This window comes from Gracilinanus agilis, chromosome 1 (assembly GCF_016433145.1).
Source record: "Gracilinanus agilis isolate LMUSP501 chromosome 1, AgileGrace, whole genome shotgun sequence".
Lineage (NCBI taxonomy): Eukaryota > Metazoa > Chordata > Mammalia > Didelphimorphia > Didelphidae > Gracilinanus > Gracilinanus agilis.
The window spans coordinates 205,431,900-205,444,885 of NC_058130.1; the positions used below are offsets into that span (position 1 = coordinate 205,431,900).

Genomic DNA, 12,986 nt, shown 5'->3' on the forward strand with positions numbered 1-12,986 from the left:
CTCCCTTACTCCCTCCCTCCCTCCCTCCCTGTTGTACTAATTATTGATTCCACAACAGAAGAGTAGTAAGGGTAGGCAATGGGAGTGAAGTCATTTGCCCAGGGTCCCCCAGCTAGAAAGTGTCTGAGGCCTGACTTGAACCTTCTGGTTCTCTATCCACAGAGCCACCTAGCTGCCCCTCTAAATCCTCTCTTGACAGTTTATAGATGGAATCCAGTGAATCTTTCCCTTCCCCCTCACCGATGCTTTCTCACAGTTAAATGTTTTATTTAAAGGTGGATGTGTGGTTGAGGAGGACAGAATTTACAGGCAGAGTACCCGTGTGGCTGATTCCAGTGCGGGGGTCCTCTGGGATTTCTATTTCCAAACATCCCATTTGGCTTTCCTTTGCTCTGGAGTCCATGTGCTGAGAGCAGATGGGCTGCCTCTTAACAGTGGCAGAGAGGATGGGTCCTGAACCCTTACATTTACACTTGGGTGAAAGAGAGCCTATAGTACCCCAGCCGCCATTTGTCACAGCCGTTGGCAGCTCCTGCAAGTGTCTAGAGGTGAAAGTGTGTGTGGGGGGGTTGTTGGTAGCCTGTGATCACTGGGCCATCCTGTCACATGTTGCCAGAGATTGCATACTTGCTCAGAGCACAAATGACTACTCTGAAGGGCCAAGAGAGTGTCCAGATTCTTCCTTCCCTCTGTCAAGGGCAGATCACGAGCCCAAGGAGGGCCAAAGAGGGGTCTAGCTACAAAGCTCTGCCTCCCTGGCAGCTCGAGGGCCAGAACCTCCAGGCTCTCGCCCCCTTCTCCCAGGGGCACTCAGACTCGGAGTCCGAGGAAGTGTCCTCTTACCAGGCTCTGCTTCCCAAATGAATGGCTACCTTTCCGAGAGAGTCCGGTTCTAAAAATGTCAGGTGTTCTAGTATGCATGAGGTCTGAGAGGTACATCGGCAGTGTCTACCAGGAAGAATGACTGTCCCCGGGGGAATTAAACAAGTGGTACATGCTGAAAATAGAAATGCATTCCAAAAAGATTTCTATAAAGTTATGGATGATAGGTTCCTAATGAGTTTTTTATGGGGAAACTCAGATGGTCGAGGGATATCCCTGACCTTTTGAGGCTGCCATGAGTGGGATAATCATCCCCTCCCACAAACCATCTCTCCGTACCTTTGTCAGTAACAGAGATGGAGCCCGGGGAGAAGACCAGATAGGGTGGCTACCATGTTCTTAAGAGTAGACACTTCCTAGCTGTGTGACCCTGGGCAAGTCCCTGAACCCTCATCTCCGAGCCCTGAATGCTTTTCTGTTTTAGAATTGATACTAGGACAGAAAAGACTTTTGAAAAAAAGAAGAGTAGAAGACAGTTGATTGAAATTCACTGACTTACTCCTCTTTCCCCGTCCCATTGATTCTTTCTCCCTGACCTCATGAAACATTCTAAAGCGGTCCGACTACTTGTCGTGAAATAGAATTAGATTCATGGGAGGAGGGAAGGGGGGGCCCCCCTGCTAAATGGTCTGCAGACCTCTAGCAAGATTATTCCTGATGATTGGAGGGAACCCTTGAAAGAGGAGAACTAGCTTAAGCCGGCAGCCTTCTCCTCGGAGGGGAATCACTCTTGGCTGTTCTGAATGGAACAGTCATGCTTATTACACGTCTTTAACAGAACAATTACATCATAGTCCCAGAGAAGTGGCCAAGCTTTGGCTAGAAGACAGCAAGACCTCCTCAGGGCACTTCTTCAGCTCCGACTAGGTGGCGGGCTGGCTTTACCTGTGGGGTATCTGTGTATGTGTCTGGCTGCCCGGGGCCCATGCCTTTTACCACTACCGGAGTATATCTGAAAGCACAGCTTCCCCCGCAAGGGGCGCCCTTCTAGTGGCGTCAGGCCGAAGGTCTAGCTTTTCAGGACTGATTGTGACTCTGGCGTGTAGGTGCCCGTGACTTCTAGTCTCCTCAGAACAGCTAATGCTATCCTGTCTTTTTCCTTCAACAGGAAAGGTTAAAGGTCAACGAACAGCGAGCTGAGATGGAAGAGAAGGTCTCCAAGCGGAGCCTGGAGAGTAGTAAACAGGGTCTCCCCTCCTCCGGTTCAGGACTGATTCACCGGAAGCCCCCCGTCCTCTCACCTAGCACTGCCACTTCCTACAGCAAGGCTGTGAGCCCACCACCCTTATCCCCCCGTGCCTCACCTGTGACAGTGCTCAAAGCTAAGGTGATCCAGAAATTGGAGGAGACACCCAAGCCGCCGGCTTACTCCTACCCTGCCACCCCCAGTTCTCACCCTTCTAGCCCTCCACCTGCCTCCCCACCTCCAACCCCTGCTATCCCCCCCAAAGAGGAAGTTCCAGAAGAAATGGAGAAGAAAGACTTGGAATTAGAGAAAGAAGCCTCCAGCCCATTCCAAGCCTTGTTTCCAGGTAAGGTTTCCAAGGGCCATGACATTCCCCTTCTTTGGGACCATAATCTAGAAAGAGAGCCGAGATCTTTCCCCTCCATTGAAGTTCGGGTCTAACTGTAGTGTGTCGTTTCAAATTTCTCTAGTCCACCATCTTTTCTTCTCTTAGACCACCTTCCATGGCAGTCCCCATTCGTGTCATAAGTCATCCAACATCCATTCCTGCTTTTCATCCCTAAATCTTCCACGGCCTGGGTAGCAGTTTGCAGAGTAGACAGGCTAAGGTGTCTCAGAACCAGAACATTTCAGTCCTTGGGTTGGTCAGGACCCATGATAACTGGAACAACCCCAATCTCTTTTGTTTTTAGCTTTTGCAAAACTAATTTCTTCATCAATTTACATAGTACTTAATTTTATATATTACATATATGCATATATTCCATAAATATATATAATTGTAGAATTTTAATTCTGTATTAATTAGTTAATTCAAACGTGCAGAAATCTCTCCTCTCCCTCTCCCCCCCTCTCTCTCTCTCCTCTCTCTCTCTCTCTCTCTCTCTCTCTCTCTCTCTCTCTCTGTCTCCCCTCTCCTTCTCCCTCCCCCCAATACCTGGAGCAAGGAGATAATCCTTCCACTGCACACTGTGCCAGCGAAATGGCCCCTATCTTGAACCATCTTACGCCACCATCATCCATCCTTACCCATCAATGGATAAATGAGCCAGAAACCTAGCTTGTTTGCTGTTCACTCTTGTTTAATGTTTATAGAGGGGGCTGAACGCCATACTAGAGACAAGGGAAATGGCCCCTGCCCAAGAGTGGCTCTCATTTGAAGATCGAGAGGAAGGAAATAACCTAGATTTTGACTCTGCGATCTAATGATTATCTCTCCCTGTGTCTTTGGCAGAAATTCCTCCAAGATATTCATTCCAGTCCCTTCCCACCTCTTTTGGGAGACATTACCCGTACCTCCTGCAGCCCACAGCGGCATCTGATGCAGACGGGCTAGCCCCTGATGTGCCATTACCTGCTGAGGGACCCGAACATATGGAATTGTCCCCAGAGGATAAGCCCCTTCATTTGCCCCCATCCAAGATCGTAGAGAATCTCCAGGCCACCCCTGAAGAAGAGCCCTTGGAGGAGAGGGTGAAAGCTGAGGTGGAGGAAATGGAAGAGAGCCAGGAAGAGCTCCCTGAGCCAAACTTGGAGCCTCCCAGCCCACTGACCCCAGCAGCCAGGCCGACCCAGAGCCCAGACAACTGTAGTCACCTGTCACAGCCGGGCGAATCATTAGGCCCCATGGAGCAAGAGCTAGAGGAGATTCCGGACTGCCCAGCAGAGTACCAGGTTGGGTCTTCTTGCCTGTCCGAAGTCGAAGCTGAGACTCAGGATGAGGCCAGTGCTGGGCCGGAGGCCTGCTCTGTTCGCATGGATTACGAAGGCCCACTGAATAAAGATGAAGAAGATCTCCCTAGGGTGGAACTTATGGAGGAACCGAATGAGAAGCAGAGCCCACCTCTGCCCAGCGGGTCTCCACCCAGCATAGAAATTCCAGAGAGGGACCCCGGTGCGGGGGGTCAAGAGTTCTTCAGCCTCCCAGCGGAGGAGGCAGGGCCGGTGCCCCCCAGCCCCCAGTACCCAGAAGAAGCTGTCCCCTGCCAGCTTCCCACCCTGGACATTAAACCCGATGACCCACTGGCCGGAATGAATGCTCTGGTGGCTGCCACAGAGCTGCCTCAGGCCTACCCTGTGCTGAACACAGGTGGTGTCACCCAAGCCCTGGTGAACCTGGAGGTGGCTGAGAGCCTGTCCCTGGAGCAGAGCTTCTTACAAGGCATTACTTTGTTGAGTGAGATCGCCGAATTAGAACTGGAGAAGAGGAAGCAAGAAGTTGAAAGTGAGTCAGGAAAGGGTGGCATTGGGGTTGTATTTTTTATTTTGGAAACCCATCCCTTCTGTCAGAACTGCTCTTGGGAAGTGGAGGTTAGGTCCTTGGGCTTAAGGGGTTTGTCCAGTCATGCGTAGCTTGGGTGTGTTGAACCCAGGACTTCCTGTCTCCAGATCTGGCTCTCTATCCACTGGGTCACCTTGTTGTCCCTTGGGTTGGTATTTTTAAAGCCAGGGCTCTTTGGTGTCCCAGGCTTGGACATCGCCGGCCTCGGTGGTGATTGGATTGTCCCAAGCATCTGGCTTGACTGTCTTAGTTCAGCAAGCGTTGACCATGAACCCCTTTGTGACCTTTGACATTGTTCTCTTGATCTCTGACCCTTAATTTGCTTATCTCTATAGGTATCAGAAGGGGATATGAGCGGATGACTTGGAAGGTCTTCCAACTTATTGTCCTTTTAAAAATACTCATACCTTTTGTCTTGGAATCAATACTGAGTATCCATTCTAAGGCCAAAGAGCAGCGTGGGCTATGCAAGTGGGGTTCGGTGACTCACTCAGGGTCATGTAGTTAGGAAATGTCTGAGGCCAGATTTGGATTTCTGGCTCTGGTCCTGGCACTCTGGCCATTGAGCCACCTGCCTGTCCCTAGGCCTGAATCTTACTTCTAGTTCCTTTATTTGTATTTCTTAACTCCTCCTCCTCCAACATGACTAAATCACAGAGGTCCTCTGGTTCAGGGGCCCTTCGGGCAGTCTGGTGAAGCCCCTGGGCTCATTTTCAAAATGATCTTTTTAATTGTTTTAAGATAAAACACAGGATTACAAAGGAAACCAATTCTGTGGACATTCAGGGTATCCCAAAAGTCTTTAGTGCAATATTAAGCTTTAATAGCTTTAGGAGGTTAAAACCTTATTAAAGGGGGCAGCTTAGTAGCTCAGTGGGTAGAGAGCCAGGCCTAGAAACGGGAAGCCCTGGGTTCAAATCTGGCTTCAGACACTTCCTAGCTGTGTGACCCTGGGCAAGTCACTTAACCATCATTGCCTAGCCCTTACTGTTCTTCTGCCTTAGAACCAATATACTCGGTGATTCAGTTTCTTTACCTGTAACATGAGAACTAGTAAATAATTATTCTCTCCAAGTTAGAAAAATAGTCTTAGGATGGAAGGGCAGGTTAGTGGTATGATGGATAGAGAGCCAGGCCTGGAGTCAGGAAGTCTCATCTTCATGATGCTTCATTAGATCAAATCTGGCCTCAGACACTTCCTAGCTGTGTGACCGTGGGCAAGTCACTTAATTGCCTAGCCCTTACCACTCTTCTGTCTTGGAACTAATACATAGTATTGATTCTAAGATGGAAGGTAAAAGTTTAAAAAAAATCTGGTCTCAACACTAACTGTATGACAGTGGGCAAATCACTTAATCCCCCTTGTCTCAGTTTCTTCATCTGTAAAATGAGTGGAGAAGAAATGTCAAGCCACTCAAAGAATCTTTGCCAAGAAAAGTCCAAAATGGGGTCCCGAAGGGCCAGATACCCTTCTGGTGGATAGAGGAGGATAGAGACAAGGTGGTCAAATTGAATGTACTTGAATAAAGTCAAAAATGCTTTAAAGCAGAAGGCTTCTCCAAATGATGATGAGAGCAAGGTCTTTCTCCCACTTTTGTGCCCTCTTTGAACCCAGGAAAGAGTTCAGCCTCATTTGACTTTGGGGTTTCTCATTTGCTCCCTCCGGCACACAGTTGAATAGAACAAGTCGCTTACTTTCCAAAGACTTGAGCGGAGTGAAGTGTGGTCTGAGGGAAAGAACGCTAGACTGGAAATCTAGCCATGGGAGAGGGAGAGCCTGCCTCAGGATCTAGAACAGTGATGGGCAAACTTTATAAAGAGGGGGCCAAAGGAAAGGAAATGCTCATCTGTCAGTCTGTTTTTAAGGCAACTCTTTCCAAGTTTCATTGTATTGTATCCTACTCATTGGGCTTGTTGGATTAGGAATAATGTCACGATGCCGGATAGAGCATTTCAGGGGGCCGCATCTGGCCTGCAGGCCGTAGTTTGCCCATCACTGGTCTAGAAGACACAGAATGGCTGTATGACCCCAGTCAAGTCATTTAACTTCTTTGCTTCAGAATAGCGTTGGCAGAGTTCCTCACCCAGAGTTCCCTAAACTAGCAAAATCAAAGGTCCTGACCAAACTAAAAATAATGGTAATAATACAAGACATCAGAAAGAGCCGCAAGTTTCTTCATCTAAAAAATGGAGAGACTAATGTGGATTAACAGCCCTACAGGAATGACATGAAGAGTAGGCATATTTATTTTTAAAAACTTTTACCTTCTGTCTTAGTATTATTCTTTTTTTTATGTGCCCTTACCTTTCGTTTTAGAATCAGTACTATGTATTGGTTCCAAAAACCATAAGGCAGTGGGGTTAAGTGACTCGTCCAGGGTCACCCATCTAGGAAATGTCTGAGGCCAGATTTGAACCCATGAAGTATCTTTAAATTAAAGCAACACATCCTAGCTGTGTGACCCTGGGCAAGTCACTTAACCCCCATTATCTAGCCCTTGCCACTCTTCTGCCTTAGAACCAATACACAGTATTGATTCTAAGGTGGAAGGTAAAGGCTCAAAAAATTAATTAATTAAAGCAACACAAATGCGCACATGATAACAGTAATAGTTTTTAAAATTAAATATGTGTTTACACTCCAGAATTAAGTCACCGATATTTTTCTTCACCCAGGTCCAGAGAGCTGTCCCGTGAGACCCACCCTCGAGAGCTTGCTAGCTGCCAGCACCCATATGTTGATGGAGGTGCTCTCTAATCCATTCATGGACCCTTTGAAGACCATCAGGCTGCCCCGAGAACTGAACCCTAATAAGAAGTATAGCTGGATGCAGAAAAAGGATGAGCCGGTAAGGTTCTCTCCACTGTTCCTCTTCATAAGGTCAGCATTTGGGGTTTCTTCTCTCGGGGACAAGACTACAGGCCTTTGGGCCCCCTTCCTAGGGGGTCTTTCCCCCAATGAACTGGGTTTAAGTCTCCATGACCTTGGGGCATAGGACTGCCTGAGAGATCCTCACTCCTGGCTAGAGCCGCCTCTGAGCTCTCCTCCCTTCTCTTTTTCCTTTTCCCAATCTGTTCCCAAAGATGTACTCGATCAAGTCCGCCATTGAGAATATGGATGCGATGGAGCTCGACTACCGGATGCGCCTGGCGGAGCTGCAGCGGCGCTACAAGGAGAAGCAGCGGGAGCTAGTGAAGCTGCAGAGGCGTAGGGATTCTGAGTAAGTGCCGGCTCTCCCCCAGCCTGTGGCGGCCCTCCTTTGGCGGCTTTTCTCCATGCCAGCTCAGAGGCCGCTTCCTGGACGGGGCCTTGTGCAGCCCGCCCGACGCTCTCACTCTCTCTCGGCGTTAGGAAACCTTCTCTGTCTCGGTTCTTGTGGTAGTTCACATTTAGTGGTTTGGCCGTAGTAGGTGGTGTAGGCGGATGTGAGTGTGTGTGCGCGCGCGTGTGGTGTGCGTGTGTTGTGTCTCCCCTGGTTAACAGCGAAGCTGTGGTTCTTTTAAAGGGAAAAACGTGAAGAGAAAAGTAGAAGCTTGGCGCGAAGGGGCCCTGGAAGGCCGCGGAAACGGAAGCATGGATCGAGTGCTCTGTCTCCTCCTCTGGAAAAAGGGAAGAGTGACGGCAAGAGCGGAAAGTAAGGCTGGCATCTTGGGCCGGGGGCAATGGCGGCGCCATTGTGCAGGGGGAGGAGCATGTGCTTAGAGGGCTAGGCGTGCCCGGCGGGCCGGTGTTCCTGGATGGCAGTGGCCCGTAGGAGGCGCGTGTTGGCGGTAGGCGACGCGGGGTCGTTCTCTCGGCGTCCTGGGAGCTGGTAGAGGTATCTCCCTGGGCGAGGTGGCTGTGTGGTGTGTGGTGTGTCCTCAGGCTGAGGCCAGCACGGAAGCGAGGCTCTGCCAGGAGCGTGTGTGTGCTCCCTTTCAGAGAAGGGGGACGGGCAAGAGAGTGAGTGATGGGAAGATGTCCAGGCTGCTAACAGGCAAACGGCAGGTCGCAGGACGGACCTGGCACTTCAGCACACGCCTGAGCGGGAGGAATAACCTTGGCTGGCAGGAGAGATTTGGTGCCTTAACCCAGGCGCTTTACCCGCTTCCTCTGCCTCTGGGAACTAGCTCTTCTACTCCATGTTCCTCTTTACTGTGGAGGGAAAGGCCGAGCCCAGGAGCCCTCCTGCGCTGGGACACTTCTCCTATCCGGGAATCTGTGATGTGCGGCTCGGCCCCTCGGCCTGGGGCACGGACCTCCTCTTGGCACACTTCTGCTCCTCACAAGCCCGGGCGTCCCTGACAGGCCCCAGCGTCCGCCTCGCAGCAAGTCCGCTCTCTCCATCTCCTCCCGCTGGCCCACCTTTTCCCAGCTTTGGCTTATTTTCCGCACATCTGACACATGCTCCTGAGCTGTTCTCGTTGGCCGGAGAGGCCCTGGGCATCTGGGGGGGTGGGGTGATGACCGTCCAGATCTTGATTTGGGTAGTGTGATGGTCTTCTAGTTCTAGAATACACAAGCGCCGGCGAGTGAGTGACTTCCCTGTGGCAAGTGAAGGAAAGAGGTAGAATTGGGAGATTGTGAGAAAATAGGTTTTCTGTGGACTTTAAGAGTCTGCCATGCCCATTCTCTCCGCTGTCCCTAGGAGAAAGTAAAGCAATGAAACTGGAGTTGAGGCAAGCGGCTCTCAGGGTCAGGTTAAGGGTAGGACTGTGAGAGAGCTGGAGCTTGCCCTCCTGTCTTGTTGAAGTCTACGGGAACAGCCTAGAAGGTTCTGAGAAACCATCTTAAGTGGGCAGACTTGGGTCTCATTTCCATTGGAGAGATGCAGACATGGGCTTTATCGGTCGTCGTTGTGTTTGTGGAGGGGGCGGAAACTGGTGAGAGGAAAGTTAGAGGAATGATTTCAGGTTATCTCTAAAGAAGTAGGTTGGCCACTTGCTCCCTCCTTCCCCTTTTCCAGAACTGGGCCTTCTGAAACATTCCTGGCAGACCACAGCGTCCTTGGAGGCCAAAGAGCTAGATGGATAGAGGCGACCATTTCTCGTTAATAACCAGCAATGAACAGAAAGGGGAAATAGTTTGGTGTCATCTACAGTGACTTTATTGCAGCCTGGGGAAATACTTCCCCCCCCCAAATTTTTTTTTTACTAAAACCAGACAAAAAATCCTTTCCTTTAATCTTTCTTCTACTTACTCATTTCTCACGGTCACGGAGACAAATGAGCAGAGAGGAATGGTTCTTCTCCTGTACAGACAGTTTTTTAGCTCTCTCCATCCCACCTTCCTTGGAACCTGGTGGATTCTCCTGAACATTATAAATTATCACTTAATCACAGCACATTTTGGTAAAGAGGAATGAAATTACTGTTTGTGTGTGTGTGTGTGTGTGTGTGTGTGTGTGCGTGTGCGTGTGCGTGTGTATGAATGCCTGCCATAGCAAGTTGACATGGGTGAGAATTCTTCTCTGTGGACTTTAAATTCTTATTCTTTCTGGAGGAATTTCCTGAAATTCCTCATACAAAACCTAATCCTTTGCCTTTGGTACACCTGACCTAGGATCTCTGGCATCATCTCCTAGGAGATAGGGTTTTACAGTGGAAAGAGTCCTGGATTTGGAATCAGAGGAAGTGGATTCAAATCCTGATTCTACCTTGTACTACCATAGGCAAATTGCCTACTTCTCAAGAACCTCAGTTTTCTCATCTGAAAAAACAAGAGGATTGAACTAAATGATCTCTAAGGCCCCTTTCAGCTCTAAAATTGATGAGCCCTAAAAACTCATTCTCACCTCAGTGCTCATAAGAGTGCTTCAATACCAAGCAGTCTCCAGGGAACTTAAATAGCTCCCTCCTCTCAGGGGCCACCAAGGGCTCTTTGGCCCCGAGGGGAGACTTCTCTACCAACACGAAGAGTAGTTAATGCTGGCTGACTCTGGGGGCTGAGGCATAGGGGGGTCCCTGAGCCAATCACCAATGGTGTCTCTGGGTTGCAGGCTGAGCAAGTCTTTGCTGCTGTCAGAAGATTCTGAGAATGGAGAAGGGATGCGGAAGAGACACAAAGGGTCCATCCCTGAGGACGAGGAGGGTATGGACAGTGGAATTGGGAAAGCAAAAGGGAGACACCAGAGTTGGGATGAGCACGAGACCTCAACAGGCTTTTCAAACGAGGTTAGTAATCCAGAAATTTAATGAAAAATGATTGGAAAAGTATTTATTAATTTAAATAATTTACTTAGTCATTGTGGGCTAAGATGGAGACACAGATTTTTTTTTTTAATCTTCTATCTTAATAACATTTCCAAGACAGAAAAGTGTCAAGGGCTAGGCAATCAGGGTTCTATGGGTCCAGGGTCACACAGGCGGGAAGTGTCTGAGCCAGACTTGAACCCACGACCTCCCATCTCCAGGCCTGGTGCTCTATTTAACTGAGCCACCTGGCTGTCCCTGTTAGTATCACTGATAAGACAGAAGAACAAGGCCTAAACAATCAGGATTAAGTGACTTGCTCAGGGTCACATAGCTAGGATATATCTGGATTTGAATTCAAATCTTCCTGACTCCAGGCATGGATCTCTGACCACTGTGCTGCCTACTTGCTCCAGGAATAGATATTAAAGGACAGCCTCTGCCCTCGAGGAACTTATAAAGATAATACAGGAAGGAAATGGTTGACTAGGAAGAAATGCTTTGGACTGGGAAGTCACAGATGGTAAATGGAACATTGGGCAATTGATTGGCATGTCTAGGCGCAGCAGTATCCTAGAATTAAGTATGGGTTGGGTACAACATCCACCCATTAGAAGGCCAAGAGGGGAGAGTGGCCAGGTAACATGGTAGGTAGAGTCATAGAGTGTTGGGCCTGGGATCAGTTCAGATCTGGCCTCAGACACTTTCTAGCTGGGTGGCCTGGGCAAGTTACTTAACCCTCTATTGGCCTCCATTTCCTCATCTCTAAGATGGGGGTGATCATTGGACCTCCCTTCCAGCGTGGTTGCGATGATCGGATGAGATGACATTTGGAAAGTGCTTAGAATGCCTTATAAACACTAACAAGCTATTGTTATCCCAGCCCCTTCAGCACACAGACTGCCTCCTTTTCCTCACTCAGGTTCAGCACACAAATCTCAGGGTAGATTCTATATCTTCTTAGCAAACAAATATTTACTTAACTGTCTTATCATTCTCCAATCTGAGAGAAGACATATTGCATTCCATTGTAATTTGCTCTGTGAACTCTATAATCAAGATAGAGCTCACTTCTTGGTTTTCTTATTCTGATGATCATGATCAGAATCATCTCCCTTAAAGTTCTATTACTTAAATATTAAGGTCACCTCCTCCTTTTATCCTTTTATCCTTAAAACTCTTATTATAGGAAGGACCAATCAAGTTGACTTAAAATGAGAATATAGCTATGGAGGCCCACTTTGGTATAGTGAGGAAGAGCAATTAGCAAATTAATGGTCAGGGTGCTGTTTATTTTAGTTTCATTATCATCATTTAAGTAATATCATTTATATATATTATGTATGTAATAATATACAATTTAATAATATAAACATCATAATTCATTTAAGAAATATAAACCTTCATTATAAATTTTAACATGAGACTTAAGTTTGCTTCCTGCTATGGAATTCAGGCATATGTGAGATCAAAATACATTTGCAGTTACTTCTAGACACCAGTGACCTTAATCAAGATGGAGTATCTTAAGTTAAAACAAACAAATGGTCACCTTTAACAATAAAGTGGAAACAAGAATGTGATTGATTTTTTTTTAAGTCATTTTTTTGGCTTCGTGCCTCAGCATGGTGAAATCATTATCAGCCGCCATGTTGGTAATTTCTGTTGTTAACCGGACATTCCACATATGTCATCTGAAGTGGTAGTAAATATGGTATGAAGAACTAGATTGATTTTGCTGTGAACTGTTTAATTTCCATGCTATAGGATATATTGTGTATGTATGTTCTTTTCTTCCTCTATAGTCTTCTTGTACTTCCCAGCTGAAGGTCATTATTGCTTGCCCAGCTGCTGCCCAGCAGAGCGAGTTTCTTCCTAAGAGAAGCTCCTTTATCCAGGCTGTGCAACTCGGAATCTTTGCCATAAGGCAAAATTGAAAAGGCCATGCCAGGGCTCCCATGTCTGTATCTTAATGTGTGACCATGACTTCTCCTTTCCAGCTAAAGGTCAAGAAGAAGAAGGTGGCCAGTGACCAGGAGCAGCTGGCAACTAAGCTGGATAAGGCCCTGTCCCTCACCAAGCAAGACAAGCTGAAGTCACCCTACAAATTTTCAGACAGTTCTGGGGGGAAGCAGAAAAGTAGTGGGGTTAGCAGCAGGTACTTATCTCCCCATGATGCTCTGCTGAGCAAGGAAGAGAAGAAAGTCCTGACCAAGGGCCTGAGCCTATCCCTAAAACCCTCTAAAGAAGGTAAAAATAAATTCGCTGCCAAAATGAAGATGGAGGTGGGGCTAAAGGTCAAAAGTCAACTGAAAATTTCCCACTCACCTGTGATATCGGAAATGAGCAGCTACTCCTATAGTAAGTAACCTTTCTGTTACATGTCCTTGTCAGGGAAGGGGAGGGTGTCTCTCTCTCTCTCTCTCTCTCTCTCTCTCTCTCTCTCTCTCTCTCTCTCTCTCTCTC

At 47.9% G+C, this 12,986-nt stretch overlaps 1 protein-coding gene across 1 annotated transcript in view; it reads left to right on the plus strand.

Moving 5' to 3' along the window:
• TNRC18 (trinucleotide repeat containing 18) overlaps positions 1–12,986 on the plus strand; it is a 137,287-nt gene that overhangs the window by 75,183 nt on the left and 49,118 nt on the right. The window contains exons 6-12 of the mRNA XM_044678753.1: positions 1,996–2,414; positions 3,303–4,292; positions 7,032–7,198; positions 7,434–7,570; positions 7,856–7,984; positions 10,328–10,502; positions 12,521–12,881. Coding sequence (XP_044534688.1) covers positions 1,996–2,414; positions 3,303–4,292; positions 7,032–7,198; positions 7,434–7,570; positions 7,856–7,984; positions 10,328–10,502; positions 12,521–12,881 — 2,378 coding nt within the window. The remainder of the gene's footprint in view (positions 1–1,995; positions 2,415–3,302; positions 4,293–7,031; positions 7,199–7,433; positions 7,571–7,855; positions 7,985–10,327; positions 10,503–12,520; positions 12,882–12,986) is intronic.